The sequence below is a fragment of the Eptatretus burgeri genome, chromosome 5 (assembly GCF_056783735.1).
Source record: "Eptatretus burgeri isolate ZD-2024b chromosome 5, Ebu_testis_v1, whole genome shotgun sequence".
In the NCBI taxonomy this organism is placed as follows: domain Eukaryota; kingdom Metazoa; phylum Chordata; class Myxini; order Myxiniformes; family Myxinidae; genus Eptatretus; species Eptatretus burgeri.
The window spans coordinates 41,119,841-41,133,914 of NC_140965.1; the positions used below are offsets into that span (position 1 = coordinate 41,119,841).

At 41.4% G+C, this 14,074-nt stretch overlaps 1 protein-coding gene across 5 annotated transcripts in view; it reads left to right on the forward strand.

Moving 5' to 3' along the window:
• Positions 1 to 14,074, forward strand: part of LOC147026302 (netrin-G1-like) — a 241,804-nt gene that overhangs the window by 197,258 nt on the left and 30,472 nt on the right. For 3 of the 5 annotated variants that reach the window (XR_015058278.1, XR_015058277.1, XM_085881590.1), the window contains exons 6-7: positions 7,320 to 7,483; positions 11,409 to 11,543. Coding sequence is in view for 3 of the 5 variants with exons in the window: in XM_085881590.1 (XP_085737716.1) it covers positions 7,320 to 7,483; positions 11,409 to 11,543 (299 nt within the window). In the remaining 2 variants the exon portion in view is untranslated. Of the gene's footprint in view, positions 1 to 7,319; positions 7,488 to 11,408; positions 11,544 to 14,074 lie in introns of all 5 variants that reach the window. The other 2 variants (XM_085881589.1, XM_085881588.1) reach the window with 1 other exon arrangement.

Consider the following 14,074-nt stretch of genomic DNA (forward strand, 5'->3'; position numbering starts at 1 on the left):
AAGTCAATATGCTGTCAAAATATAAAATAATAGTGACCTGTTTTGAATTCAAATTGGTGATCTGAGATGAGCCTGTCGGAGAAAAGGAAGGATTTCATATAAAACTGTGATGATGGATTCCATGACCTTGCTGATGATTGGAAGTAAGCTAGCTAATTGGTCTGTAATTTAGGGGATCAGTTTTTGCATATTTTTAATGTAATGCAGTGATGTTGGTTTATTTCCAAGCAGATGGAAGATGACCGAGAGAAAATGATCAGGTGAAAAAGAACAGAGCAGGATTTTAGGACACATGAATTGATGCTGTCTGGTCCAGTTGCAGTCAGAGCTGATGGTTGACAGAAACTTCTCCACCTTTTCAGGTGCAAAAGACACAGAGTCCAGGAGCAGTTGGGTACAACTGGAAATGGTGGGTGCAGAGAGTGAGGGGTTGGGAACACAAGATTTGGAAGCAAACACAGAATTGAGGCATTCGGCCTTCTCATGAGTGGAGTCAGCTGTGGTGACATTTAAAGTAAGGTAAGGGATGGAAGTGGAGCATACACCAGAGACATACTTAAAGCACCACCAGGTTTTAGAGGGTGGTGACATGTTTGAAAGTTCATTATTGAAGTTGGACAGATGTTGTTTTGTGGCTTTCCTGAGAGTGGGCACACACTTGTTGCGGACTTTTTGGAATGCACTGAGATTGCCTTCGGTCAGATTTGTCTTCCAGGAAGAGAAGGCAAGTTGCTTCAGAGCAATTGCCTCACCACAGGATTCAGTGTACCATGGGCACGCAGAAGGGTAGAATAACTGAAGACTGGATGGGATGAATCTGTGCATGAGAAAGAGCAGGTTTCTGTAGAAGAATTCCTAAGCTGAGTTAACATCAGGGGCAGTAGGTATGTATAGGAGAACAGTTCTGAAGAGAGATGGCTGCTTGCTATGAACTGCCAGACTTGCCTGCACTGACACTGCTCTCTGAGAATTGACAGAAAGATGTTGACTCCCACAAGCATATGATCAGATGCACCACTTGGAGCAGAGGAAGAACAGGAGACATTTGCAGGAAAGTTAGTTATCACCAAGTCCAGAAGGGGGGATTTACCATTTGGAGAAATCCAGTTTGGAAAGTTTACAGATTGAGTCAGTCCCATGGAGTCACAGAAGTCCTTTGCTAAAGTGTCATTGCTGGTGAGAGAGGTATTAACAGCCAGCCAATTTGCATGGTGACAACTGAAATCGCCACAAATGAGGAAGAGAGAGTTGTGATGAGTGGTTAAAAGTTGGTCCACATTGTGAGAGAGAGAGAGAGAGAGAGAGAGAGAGAGAGAGAGAGAGAGAGAGAGAGAGAGAGAGAGAGAGAGAGAGAGAGAGAGAGAGAGAGAGAGAGAGAGAGAGAGAGAGAGAGAGAGAGAGAGAGAGAGAGAGAGAGAGAGAGAGAGATATATAGATATATATAAATGGAGTCATCACTGTTTGGAGGACGGTACAACACACAGACAAATAAGAGGTGTGAGCGGAGGGAAGTCACAGCCAATAGAACTGCTGGGTGCCGTGAGGTGTAAGATCAGTACAAGAGCAGTGAGAAATTAAGTTATTGATGTAAAGTGCAACTCTGCCGCCAGGGCGAGGTTCAGGCCAATCAAATAAGAGGAGACAATAGCCCGGGGAGAGACATTAAGGAGTTAGGGATGTCCTGTGGGAAGGATTCTGTTAAACAGATGATGTATGATTTCTTGGCAGCAGCCTGTATTGAGAGATCTGTCAGATTGAAGCAAGATCTCAGATGTTTGAGAACCACTCAGTTAGGGATAGGGCGGAGGAGGCGTTTGGAGGGTGTGTGGGGGGGCTTTACAGGGGCAGGGTGAGAAGGAAGCTTTGAGGGGGCAAGTTGAGGGGGAAGATTTGAGGGGGTGGGGTGTGGGGGAATGTTTGAGTGGGTGGGGTGTGGGGGGAAGGTTTGAGTGGGCCGGGTGTGGGGGAATGTTTGAGTGGGCGGGGTGCGGCGGGAAGGCTTGAGTGGGTGGGGTGAGGAGGTGGAAGTGGAAAGAGGGGACATGATGTGGAAGGATGCTGATTCCAAATTCCCAAAATGGACAAATGGAGATCAAGATCATGAGAGGTAATGATCATGGGATATGCCTGGTGTTGGCTTAATGGTTAGCGTGGTGGGCTCCGGATCCCAGGGTCCTGAGTTCAAATCCCACTCAACTGTTGAATTAATACCAGGTGGGGTTGACTCGACCTGTTATCCTTCCGAGGTCGTCAAAATGAGTGCCAGCATGCTAGTATACTGTGTCGGAGTGGCGACCCATCCAAGAATGTGCCCAATAGCCAAGGAGACTGCTGAGGCAGCACCAACGCTCTGTACAGAGTATGGTTCCAATGGATGGATGGGAGGTAAGATTATTAATTGGGTGCAGGGAGAAATATTGTGCGGAAAGACAGTTGGTGAATGAAGTGCTTAGCTGACAATTTTGGAAAATAAGATTTGTGAGGAAGAAGAGGTGAAATATAGTGTGGTGAAGAAGAAGATCTGACAGAGAAAATAAGGTTAGGGAAGCATTTTTAAATCATTTTAAATGCAAGCCTGGCATTGGCTTATTAGTGGTTAGGGGGGCTGGCTTGGGATCCTTGGGTCCTGCGTTCAAGCCCTGTTGGCTGCTGAATTAACACCAGGTGTGGTTGATTCAGCTTGTCATCCTCCTGAGGTTAGTGAAATGAGTACGAATGTACTGGTAAAAGGGGCACAGCATCAGTGGCACAGCTGTGCTCCAAAAAATGGTTTGAGTGGCAACCCATGCAGGATTGTGTCAAGTAGCCAAGGACAAACTGCTTCAGCATTTCTAATGCTCTGTTCAAGAGTACAGTTCACTGGACTGGATTTTAAATGCTTTTCTAGGAAGAAGCTTTTAGTTTCAAAGAATATTCACGTTGGAGATATTGAGAAAAGAGGGGGGTGGGGGAAAGAATGTAGAACAGGAGGTACAGGTGGAAGGAAATTCAAGTAGAATGACATCGTTGTGAAGTGGAAAAGTTTATTTTATTTTTTGAAGCGAGGAGGGGAAGTCGGATATTGTTGAGTAAGTAGAAGTAAAATATTTGGGAAGAAAGAAGCAAAACGAGGAACATGGAGACAGAATTTTCACACTTTCTATCCGAGGAGCGGCTTAATTAGGCCTTGAACAACATGAAAGCGAATTGAAAAAAATACAGTACAAACAAGGTACAGTCGAACATGAAACATTGGACGGGGTACAACAGCAACACCTGGAAGAAGACATCACAGAAAAACATGACGAATCCGGTTCGGAAAACTTGGTTTTAATGAGGTGGAAATGGCGTCTGCAGATTCGACCAGCACATGGAAAAATCCCCAAACCGGAAATTTTTTAAAAAGGATAACGACACTTTTACTGCTCTGCAAGTGGCTTCATATATCTGGGATTCCGATGAAACATTGCAAATGAACCATGATGTTGAGTTCTTGATCCCAAAAATATAATGACATGAAGTATACCTTCAGTTTGCAAAAGTCAAAATGAACAAACCTTTCATGCCTCCAATAAAAATAGGATTCAGATTTGTGGAAGGGGAAAGAAATTTTTTCTCTTGATTTTACTTAAGGCAAGACAAAACTCTTGCAGTTTAATCGAATAGATTAAAAGAACTTTCTAAAGGTCATCTTCATGTTAAATACATGACAAAACACAAGATCAGAAATGAAAATTTAAATGAAGGAAATTGCATTTTTTTTTTTTAAACAAGAAGTTTCATTCACAAATATGAGTTGAGAAGGTTTGGACCAAATGGTCTCATTTCCTTGTTTGAGATCATTTTCTGAGGTCGATTTCCTTGTTTGAGGTCACAAAGAGAAGCAACCATGATCTTTGTGATACAAAGAAAGAGAAGCAGACCAAGCCGATGATGACAAAAACAATAGGCCACTGAGAAGCTCATGGTCCTTTTTTGGCTTGGTAATAATTAATCAGACAATTCGAAACAAACAAACCTATTTACCATCAGCACCTGTTCAAGAATTTACTCCCAGGTGAGCACTTAAAAAGAAAATAAATAAAAAAAATTACATTTCTACATAAGACATTTCAAAAATCGTTTTTACTCCTCCAGAAATGTAACATGGATGAAAGATTTCGATGTAGCATGTCCAGTCGGGAAAAACGAGTTTTAAAAACGAAAACGACGCTTTTACTGCTCAGTAAGAGGCTTCATAGATCCGGGATTGTGCGGAAGAGCAACGCACCAAAGGTTTCTGAATATAGTCAGAAAAAGATATAAAAAACCCTCTTTGCTCACATTAAAGTGAATGATGATAAATAGGTTTTTATATGGCTGATGAAGAAAAGGAATGATTTCCAAAAATCTTGTTAGTTCAACCATATGAGAGTATCAATATCATTTGGTTTTTTATACGTCTGGGAAGGCAATGGCAAATAATTCAGGATAACCTTTGCCAAGAAACTACTTCAGAAGTACTGAACCTGCCTTCATGCAGAACACCAGAATAAAATTTTTGATATGTGAGGGGTGTTCAAAATGTTTGAGGAATGGATTATTCATGAGCACCTGAAAAACAGTTTTTGTATTTATTAACCTCTGCCATCGAAGATGGACGGAGGTTACTCTTTTCACCAGTCTGTTTGTTTCTTTGTTTGTTTGTGAACAGTATTACGGAAAAACTCCTGGATGGATTTCGACGAAACTTGGTGGGGGGATTAGGTATGGTCCAAGGATCATGCCATTAGATTTTGGACTTGGTCCAAAGTCCAATATGGCCGCTGTGGTGGCCATTTTGAAAAAATATTTGAATTTTTGTTTTTGCATTTCTACATGTTTTAAGTGATTTCCAACCAAAAAAAAAAAACATTTTGTCAGAGAAAAAAAAAAACAATTTTGCAACTTTTTCAAAAAAATTTCGATTTTATTTGAAAAATATTGGAATTTTTGTTTTTGCATTTATACATGTTTTAAGTGATTTCCAACCCAAAAAAAACAAAAACATTTTGTCAGAGAGAAAAAAAAAACAATTTTGCAACTTTTTCAAAAAAATTTCGATTTTATTTGAAAAATATTGGAATTTTTGTTTTTGCATTTATACATGTTTTAGGTGATTTCCACCCCCCAAAAAATTTTTTAGAGAAAAAAAACCCGAAAATTTTGCACCTTTTTTTCAAAAAAAATTGATTTTTTTTTGGTATTCCTACATGCGCATCGATTAAGTTTAGTTTATTCAATCGTGGTTCAGTAGAGTCTGATCCGTTTTGACCTACAATGAATAGGATATCAGGTTCACTTAAGTGACCCAGCAGTATTGGCGGCGGAGGTTTTGCACTCTACCAAGTGCTCCCCCTCGAGTTACCTCCTCCACCGAAGGTGGATGGAGGTTATGTTTTCACCCCCGTCTGTCTGCTTGTTTGTTTGTGAACAGGATACCTCAAAAAGTTGTTGACAGATTTGGACGAAACTTGGTGGGCAAGTTGGGTGTGTAACAAGGAAGAATTGATTCAATTTTGTTGAAGATCCAAATCCGGATCCGATAATTTTTTTTAAGCGATTTTTCATCATCGAGTGATAGAGCTAAAACGCACAATATCTGAAAAAGTTATGGACGGTTTCGGATGAAACATGGTGGATGAGTTGGTTCAGTGACAAAGACAAGCCAATTAAGTTTTAGTACAAGTCAGAAGCCAGATCTGGCTGATCAGTGGGATACAAAATGTAAACTAATCATCCTGGTGGAGGTATTTACTCTCATGAGTGCCATTCCAGTGTACCTATAAATACAGTATCTATGCTTGTTATACAAGTGTGTAAGCCTGTTGTTGGCTTCACAGTTAGGATGGATGGCTTAAGATCTTAAGCTCTTGAGTTCAAACCCATGTCTATCCGCTGAATAAACACCAGGTGGGTTGATTCAGCCTGCCATCCTTCTGAGGTTGGCAAAATGAGTACCAGCGTGCTGGTAACAGGGGACATTGCATCAGTGGGATAGCCATGCCCTAAGAAAATGATGCATCCAAGCAGCCACAGGTTGCACACGAATAAATAAATAAATAAATAAATAAAAATACAAATGTGCCATTGGACATTGGTTGGTGTTACCTCTGCCATTGAGGGTGGATGAAGGTTATGTTTTCATTCCATAGAGAAGAGGATCACTGTGTTAAGGTGGCCATGAAAATATCCACAGAACTTGGAATTTCTCAAGGCTATGAGAAATTCCCCATCATTGGTGAACATGTGGGCATATTCATGATGGTGAAAAGAGAAATTGTTTTCACCATAATTGACGAGCACGTGGGCATGTTCAAGAACTTAACAAAACGGGTCTCCTGAAACCTCCGTAGTCATGATTGACGAAAAAAAGTCAAACAAAATAGAAAATCATTTCAAAAAGGAAAATTACTCTTTCAGCTATGTCATAAAAGACACAAACAAGAAGCATAAATAACTAATGCAACTTGTTAAATAAGGTGTATAAAACGCTGCGTCAACGGCGATAAACTTCCGAATTTTGTTTCTACAACCTTTAAAATCTATATTTATATCAATTGAATTATATACTTGATCACTGTAGAACACAAATCGCCTTTTTTGGCCCTTTCAAAAACGTTTTGTTCAGCAGTAAGAGGACAAAATATTACAGCATTTTTCATCATCTCGACCAATCGAATTTGCTGCTTGCAAACCACAACAATGTCCTTTTTTTCTCAAGTCTGTGTGGGGTAAGGTGTTCTTTGAACTTTCTAGTTCTTTGTGAAGTCAAGAAAATCTTGCTGATTGACTACAGGTCTCACAAAACTACAATCACAGGATAATGTTATGCCAAACCTCCTGCAAAAATTACAGTAGGCCATCAAGAACAAATGATGATGATCAGTTTTGATATTTGAAGCCCCATCTGTGTCGCTGTTGATTCACTGACGATATGCAAAGTGACTGAAGCAACTGCGATGTGGCTGTCAGAGCAAACTGTAAACTCATATTTCACTGACATCGCAGGTTGATGAACAAATAGAGTAATTGCAAGAAAGCTAAGGTGCACTTCACTTTAATACAATTGTTCTATTGGTTCATGAAGCCGTGATGTCAGTAAAATATATTAACACAAAAAAAAAGATTAGTGTGTTTTTGAACATAATGAGTATCTTGATCTTGTTCATTGAATATTCCTAACTCCCTTCGTACAGTTCACCAGTATACTTTTTATACAGCTTGCTGTCTCCTCTCCCCCTCCCCCAATCCCCAACCCCTAATCTACCCACTATTTCCAATATCGTTCTTCTGGGCAAATTCATGAACTTCTTCAAAAGACTGCAAGTGCAATGGGCACTCCAAGCGATGTAGCTACATTGCACTGCTCAAAGCCTTTGTGTGCATTGGCTGTGATCACAACACCCGAGGTCGTCACTGCCAATTTTGTCGCCAAGGCTTCTTCCACAATTCCTCGCTCTCAATGTACCACCAGCACGTTTGTGTAGGTCAGTCATTCTTTCTTATGTTTTGAAGTCATAAATCACACATGCATCTTCCATTAAGGTAACTGTGGTCACGTATCTCAACCTATTAGTCTAACCCTGTATCTTTATCCTCAGGGAAAGGTGTAGCTGAACTCAGATAGCTCTGAGGTAGCTGACTCTTCTTTGAGCTATCTCGTCAGAGTTTGATTCACGACCTCACTATAAACTGTCATCCTGGTACTTCACAGACAGGCTGTTGCATCATCCAGTTCGCTGTCCTACAGAAGGACATTGAATCTTGTGTCCGGTCTGCGAGCATTTGCCACAGACATTGGAGATCCCATAATGCCTTTCAAAAAGAGTTGATCATTGTGTGCCTGTATCATATAAACAGCCAGTAGAAGGATAAATAGGATGCAAGAGAATGGATATGCAAGACCAAAACTCAGTGGGCACAGCAAAATATGCTCTTTGTAACTTAGGATACAAAGCCAGGAACTTCTTCCATCCTCCCACTTCTTTAATGGCCATGATAATCCCACCTTCATGGGCTTGCTATAGAGAAGGTAGATTGGTTTAAGTCTTTCACAAACGAGCTGGTTAGGCCGGTCATTCAACTAAAGCTGATTTGGGCAGGAATTTGTGATTTGTTGAAGGTGCAGGTGATAACTCACCCACTCTTCATGAAAGAGATCATGGGATCATTAAAGTACACTAACCAACACTCGCAGATGGAACGTCCAGCTCAACATACATCTGCTGGACTACACATTTTGAAATGCAACTCTGCCTGTGAAGCACTAATCTGACAGTTTGGAGTTGGGTCGACATTCAAACTCGCACTAAGTTAAGTGTGTGACCTCCATCTTGTCTGATTTGAGGATGTTCTTTCAGAGGAAGTTTAAATTCATAGCTCAACTAATATTGATGAACAGTCATTAAATATAACTGAATACTAAAAAAGGTTAACAAAAGAGGCCAGAGGGAATCTGCTCCCCTTTGAACTTTTTTGCCTGAGTTTACTCTCTGATGGAAAAAGCCTACTTTCAACTTCTTGCCCTGGAGCTTTGCATGCAAGGTGTTGCATCAGTGAGTATGCCATGCAAGGATGTAGGCAAGATAACACCTTCACTTGTACCCATTTGATGATGTTAAATGCCCCACAGTGTCTTGCAAAAGAGTAGGCCATTGTGTGCTGAAAACCTGGCCAAATACCCCTGCATTGACTACACCTCGAGACAAAATCGTTACAACCACGTAGTATCACACACAGAAACATCATAGTCAAATGCCAATGTTACATTCAAAAAATTTCAGGTAAAAGAATAGACATGACAAAAAATTTGGCTTTTTGGGAAAAAATTCTAAATAAGCATTACTGCCAATATGTACTGCATTTGTATTATCATCATAATACACTTCATAAAGATGAGAGGCCATCTAAATAATTAGCATTTGATGGGAGTGGTTTGAATTGAGATAAATAGGATTAAGAAAAGGGAAAGAAAGTGGATCATGGACAGAAAAGGTAAGGCGTTCGAGGGAATGATGACAGGGAGTTAGGAAAAGAAAAAGGAGGTTGCAAATTGAGATGAGGGAAGTTGCAGACAATGGAGGGAAATAGATGGTGCAATAGAGTTTTGGAGTGTGGTGGAGTAATCAAATTTGCTACGTTTGATTATGTAATATTGTACTCTCCTCCTCTTCCTCCCTCCCACTACTGCTTCCTCCTCCTCCTCCTTTTTATTTTGAATGCAGCACAAGGCTGTGGGGTAGCATCATTGTTGAGGGTGTGGCTGTACCACTGATGCAATGCCCTCTGTACGTTAGGGCAGGAATTTGGAATTTGTTCAGAGTGCCGGTGATAGCTTGCCTACTCTTCATGAAGGACACCATGGGATCTTTAACCTCCACCAACTGATGCTGGTAGACAGGACGCCAAGTTTAACGTCCATCCGAGGGATGGCACATACATTGATGAATTACCCTGCCTGTAAACACACCAGGATGACAGTTTATAGCTGGGTAGGGATTCAAACCCAGCCAAGGTAGCTTGGAAGCGAGTGTGCATACCTCTCGACCGTCCTGCCTGCCCTATTAGGTAATACATAGATCGTCTCGTGTCACGGTGCACTCACACGAAAATTAGGGATCTTTATGCTTCACTTATTATGTCACCATTGCATTTCCAATGTCCCACAATCCATCTGTGTTGTGATTTGATGACAGAATTATTTTGTCACTGTCATAACAGTTGTGAAAATACCTTCACGGTCAATTCCTTGCCTGCTTCTCTGAAAGAAAAAAAAGACTGTCATTTTCCTACTGGAAAGCTGGTTTGATCTCTTGAATTGGTAAACACCTTTTAATAATTACCTTGTGTTATGATGGGTTCTACAGTCCTGCAAATAGAGTCACATGGATGGGTTCTACACTCCAGAAAAGGAAACTCACTTTGATGTGTTCTCCAGTCATGTGAAGGTAAGTCACATAAATGGGTTCTGCAGTCTAGAACAGGAAAGTCACTGAGATGGGTTCTCCAATCCAGAAAAGAAAAGTCACTTTGATGGGTTCTACAATCTAGAAAAGTCACTTTGATGGGTTCTACACTCTAGAAAAGGAAACTCACTTAGATGTGTTCTCCAGTCATGTGAAGGTAAGTCACATAAATGAGTTCTGCAGTCTAGAACAGGAAAGTCACTGAGATGGGTTCTCCAATCCGGAAAAGAAAAGTCACTTTGATGGGTTCTACAATCTAGAAAAGTCACTTTGATGGGTTCTACAGTCGAGAAAAGGAAAGTCACATGGATGGGCTTTATCGTCTATCAAATAGTCACTTGGATGGTTTTTATCTCGAATAAAGAACTCGTGTTACTCTTGAAGGCTAATGTCAGCTTGCTCCTGCGAACAGGAAGAATGATCAATGAAACCAACAGAACATTGATTGTGGTATGCTAACCACCGAGGGGAAACAGGGAAAAGACGTTTTGGCGATTAACCCTCCATCGGATCAAAAAAGAAGACGAGATTTGCTCTCTTGTCTTGCAAAGCAAAGGTGCATGAATGGATAATATTGTATATGAACATGCTGTCATAGGTATAAAAAAACAGCAAAAAAAAAAAAACAGAGCATGAAGTTCGAATTATGAAGGAATCAGTTTTATAACATTCACTCTCCAGGAGGAGAGGAGGTTGTGATGAGGTTTGAGTAAATTTCGGTGCCAAATCTTGGCTGTGCCGCAATCTAACTGCTCATTAGCAACCCTCGGACAAGAGCCTCGTTGTGAGCACTCCATATGTAGGCTCTAGTTACCGGTGTACATTGATACCTCCTGCCATCACGCCACACAGATGAATGCTTCGGTAACCTTCGTGACAGCATCACAACCTTTCTTAGCCTCTTCCTCATAACTCCGGAATGAAATGTATTTTTACATTTCGCAAGTGGCTCAGTAGTAAAAAAAAGTGTTTCATATACTCATGCTTTCTCCACATTTTATTGCAAGATTTATATTTACTTTTTGTGGATGACAGTTAATTCTATTCAGTGTTATGACTCAATATTTTATTCATTTCTTTGCTTTTGTATTTTTACAGACACCTCTCACATTGCTGCAATAGCTATTCTATTTTAAAATGGTTTCTATAAAGTTTCCATCTGTTGCAAAGAACAACATATTTAAGAATAATTAAAATGAAATAAAATCATAAAATGTAACATTGAATGTTACTGCTATTGTTTGTTTGTTGCAGCACTGATGCCATGTGTATCAATGCCACTGTTTCTTGGTTGATTGGATGCTAAGTATGCGAGTTGGATGCATTGTGACATAAGCACCTGTAAGTTAGGAGCTCACTTCAATCCGCTTCCCCCTGCCCAACTTCCAATAATGTGACCCCGAACCCCCTCCATTACCCCACCTCCCAATCCAACTTTCACAGCCTGCAAGTGCAACCCGTTTGGCTCGAGCAGCAACCGCTGCAATCAGGAGGGCCAGTGTGAGTGCAAGGTGGGTGCCACTGGTCTCCGCTGTGACTGGTGCCGCCCGGGATACTTCAGGAACCGCGGATGCCACCGTGAGTGGTCACCCCAAAAAAATTTTCACTTACCTCCTGACATCATCACCTATTTCCACCTGATCCTGCAATTAATTGGAACAATTGCAATAAAACAATGTTTCCTTTTCCTGTTTCCTTTTGCATCTATTTACTCCTTTCTACTGTAGTCTTCAATACCATGAAATATTTTTGGCATAGAAATGTCATACATTCATGATCTATACCTATTGTATAAATGTATTAATGACAATAATGCTGTATAACTCAAGATATCCAGAGTTAGTGGAGACGAAACACTTTCTTTTCTTTTTTTTTTACAATCTTGATGATATTCTGTAGCTCTCTTGGACACCTGTATGTTTTTTTTTCAAAAACTGTATATATTTAGCGAACAGCTGTGAAAATATTTTACACGTCCTGATCATTCACCGCTGGTAGTTAATTAACTGCGGTTCAGCAAAGTGACATTTAATTAGCTCCTCACTTACTAATTTAAATATATGGCCTTGGGGGTTCATTGGACTTACTCGAGCTTGCGGCTCTCTGGTCGTACAAGGTTTGAGCCAAACTGACGCTGATAAATTGCACAGTCGTCTTGAACAATATTTCAAAAGTGTAATTTCCAATTCTGTAAATGATTTGGTAAACTTGTGATTATGCCTCTTCTGCTTCTTCTTCTTCTTCTTTCACATATAGTGCATAGCTGTGGGTAGCATCATTTGCTGTGTGCGCGACTCACTGTGATTACGCCACGAGGCCCGTTCTCGGTGGCATGCTGGTTTTGGCTCCAAACCATTGTGCTTTGGCAGCAAGAAGAATGTGAAACAAATTTTAATGAATTGAAAACTTGCAGTTTCAGATGTTGAGATTTATCATCAGAGAACCTGATTTTTCTGGATGGCAAAGCCACAACCCTGATGACTCATTGCAGCCTTTAATATTGTGATTTCCGTAAGGGAGGTCTGACCTCGGGTGAGACCTGAAAAGCCACAGACCACATGCTGAATTATTAAACAATCGAAGTACCTACTCTCTACAGGAGCACCTGGGAGGGGGGTGGGGGGTGGGGTCATGTTCTTATCCTTATTCAAACGTTAATTTAAAATACCTCTCCAAAATACCTCTTGCTGCGTAATCCGAAACACCTCAATGCACTGGAAAACGTGGGGACAGGTATACTGTACTGTAAAGGCCGGGGACTTGTTATACCCTCCCACACCTGGAGCGACACTACATGATACACATTTACATACAGAATTTGCGTCCGGTCCCCCCAAGATCACCGGCAAAGATAAAAACACCCCAATGCACTAATTGGGGTCATGCTGATCTTATGAAGCAAGTCTGGATGTAATCAGCTCAGAACTGTAGAAATAGCAAGACAAACAAACACACACCTGTCCGTGAATTATAGTAAGGATGCAGCATGTGTTAAATAAATGAGACCTTGCATCATCCTAAACTTGACAGCCACACGACTTGGGATACTTGTGGAACTTATCTGCTTGACATGAAGGCTTAAATTTTGCATGGAGTCAGCAACGTTCCACTGAATAGGATAAAATGTTGTGTTGTGATGGTTACATTCTTGTGTGCCGGTTAGGCAAACGTTTTTATAGCACTCGCCAGAGGAGAAGGTATTGTATTTGGGTCCGTTTGTCTGTTTGTTTGTTTGTTCCGCACAGAATGTAAGTATTTTTCTCTGCAATCGCTTGTCGGATTGACATGCAATTTTCACCATTGGAGTGACTACTCGTGTAGAATATTTTAATGATAATTATGGTGTCATATTGCTACGGGGCCGGGTATCGGCTGCGAGCACGACCACCAGGTGGAGCAGTAGAGTCGGCTCCACCGATCACCCGGAATGTATAGGTCGTCACCCCGGATAACTCCGGAGCCGACGGGTCCCTTATCGGACCGAAGTTCGCCAATATTTTGACGCGTGAGGTAGGGTCCACTTGTCTAACTCCAATTTACCTAAGTACTCACGCCGTCCAACTACCAGGGAAATTCACCCTCGACGATGCTCGTATGGAACGAGTCGCTAGCGTACTCGAACCGTGTGCGACCCGAGCAGATTGTCAGCGAGCTTTCGTCGGTCCAAATGTCCCTTTACAGCGGCAACAGCCTGGCTAATTTACGAACACGCAGCATGTCAAACCAATAAAAGAAAGGACGAGGACAAACCGATACATTTAACACATGGGTTTATATATAATAGGTGGGGAAGGAGGGGAGCATGAAAGAAGCAGAGTTATCATGACTAATAGAAATGAAATACAAATAATGTACAAGGCACTTAACAGTTGCTACTTAAAGATGGGCCCACACACAGAAGTGGACCCCAATGGTCTTTATTGAAGGCCTCCAGCTCGAGGACAGGTAAGCTAGCGACCAGAGCCTGCGCTTGAAACCTGTCCACCTCGTGTGGTCTTCAACGATCCGGCTCGACGGGACTCGAACCCACAACACGATGCCGCTCCAAGCGAAAAGCGTCGGACACCAGGTGGATGAGACGAGAGACGACCCGAGCACTGCCAAGCCGA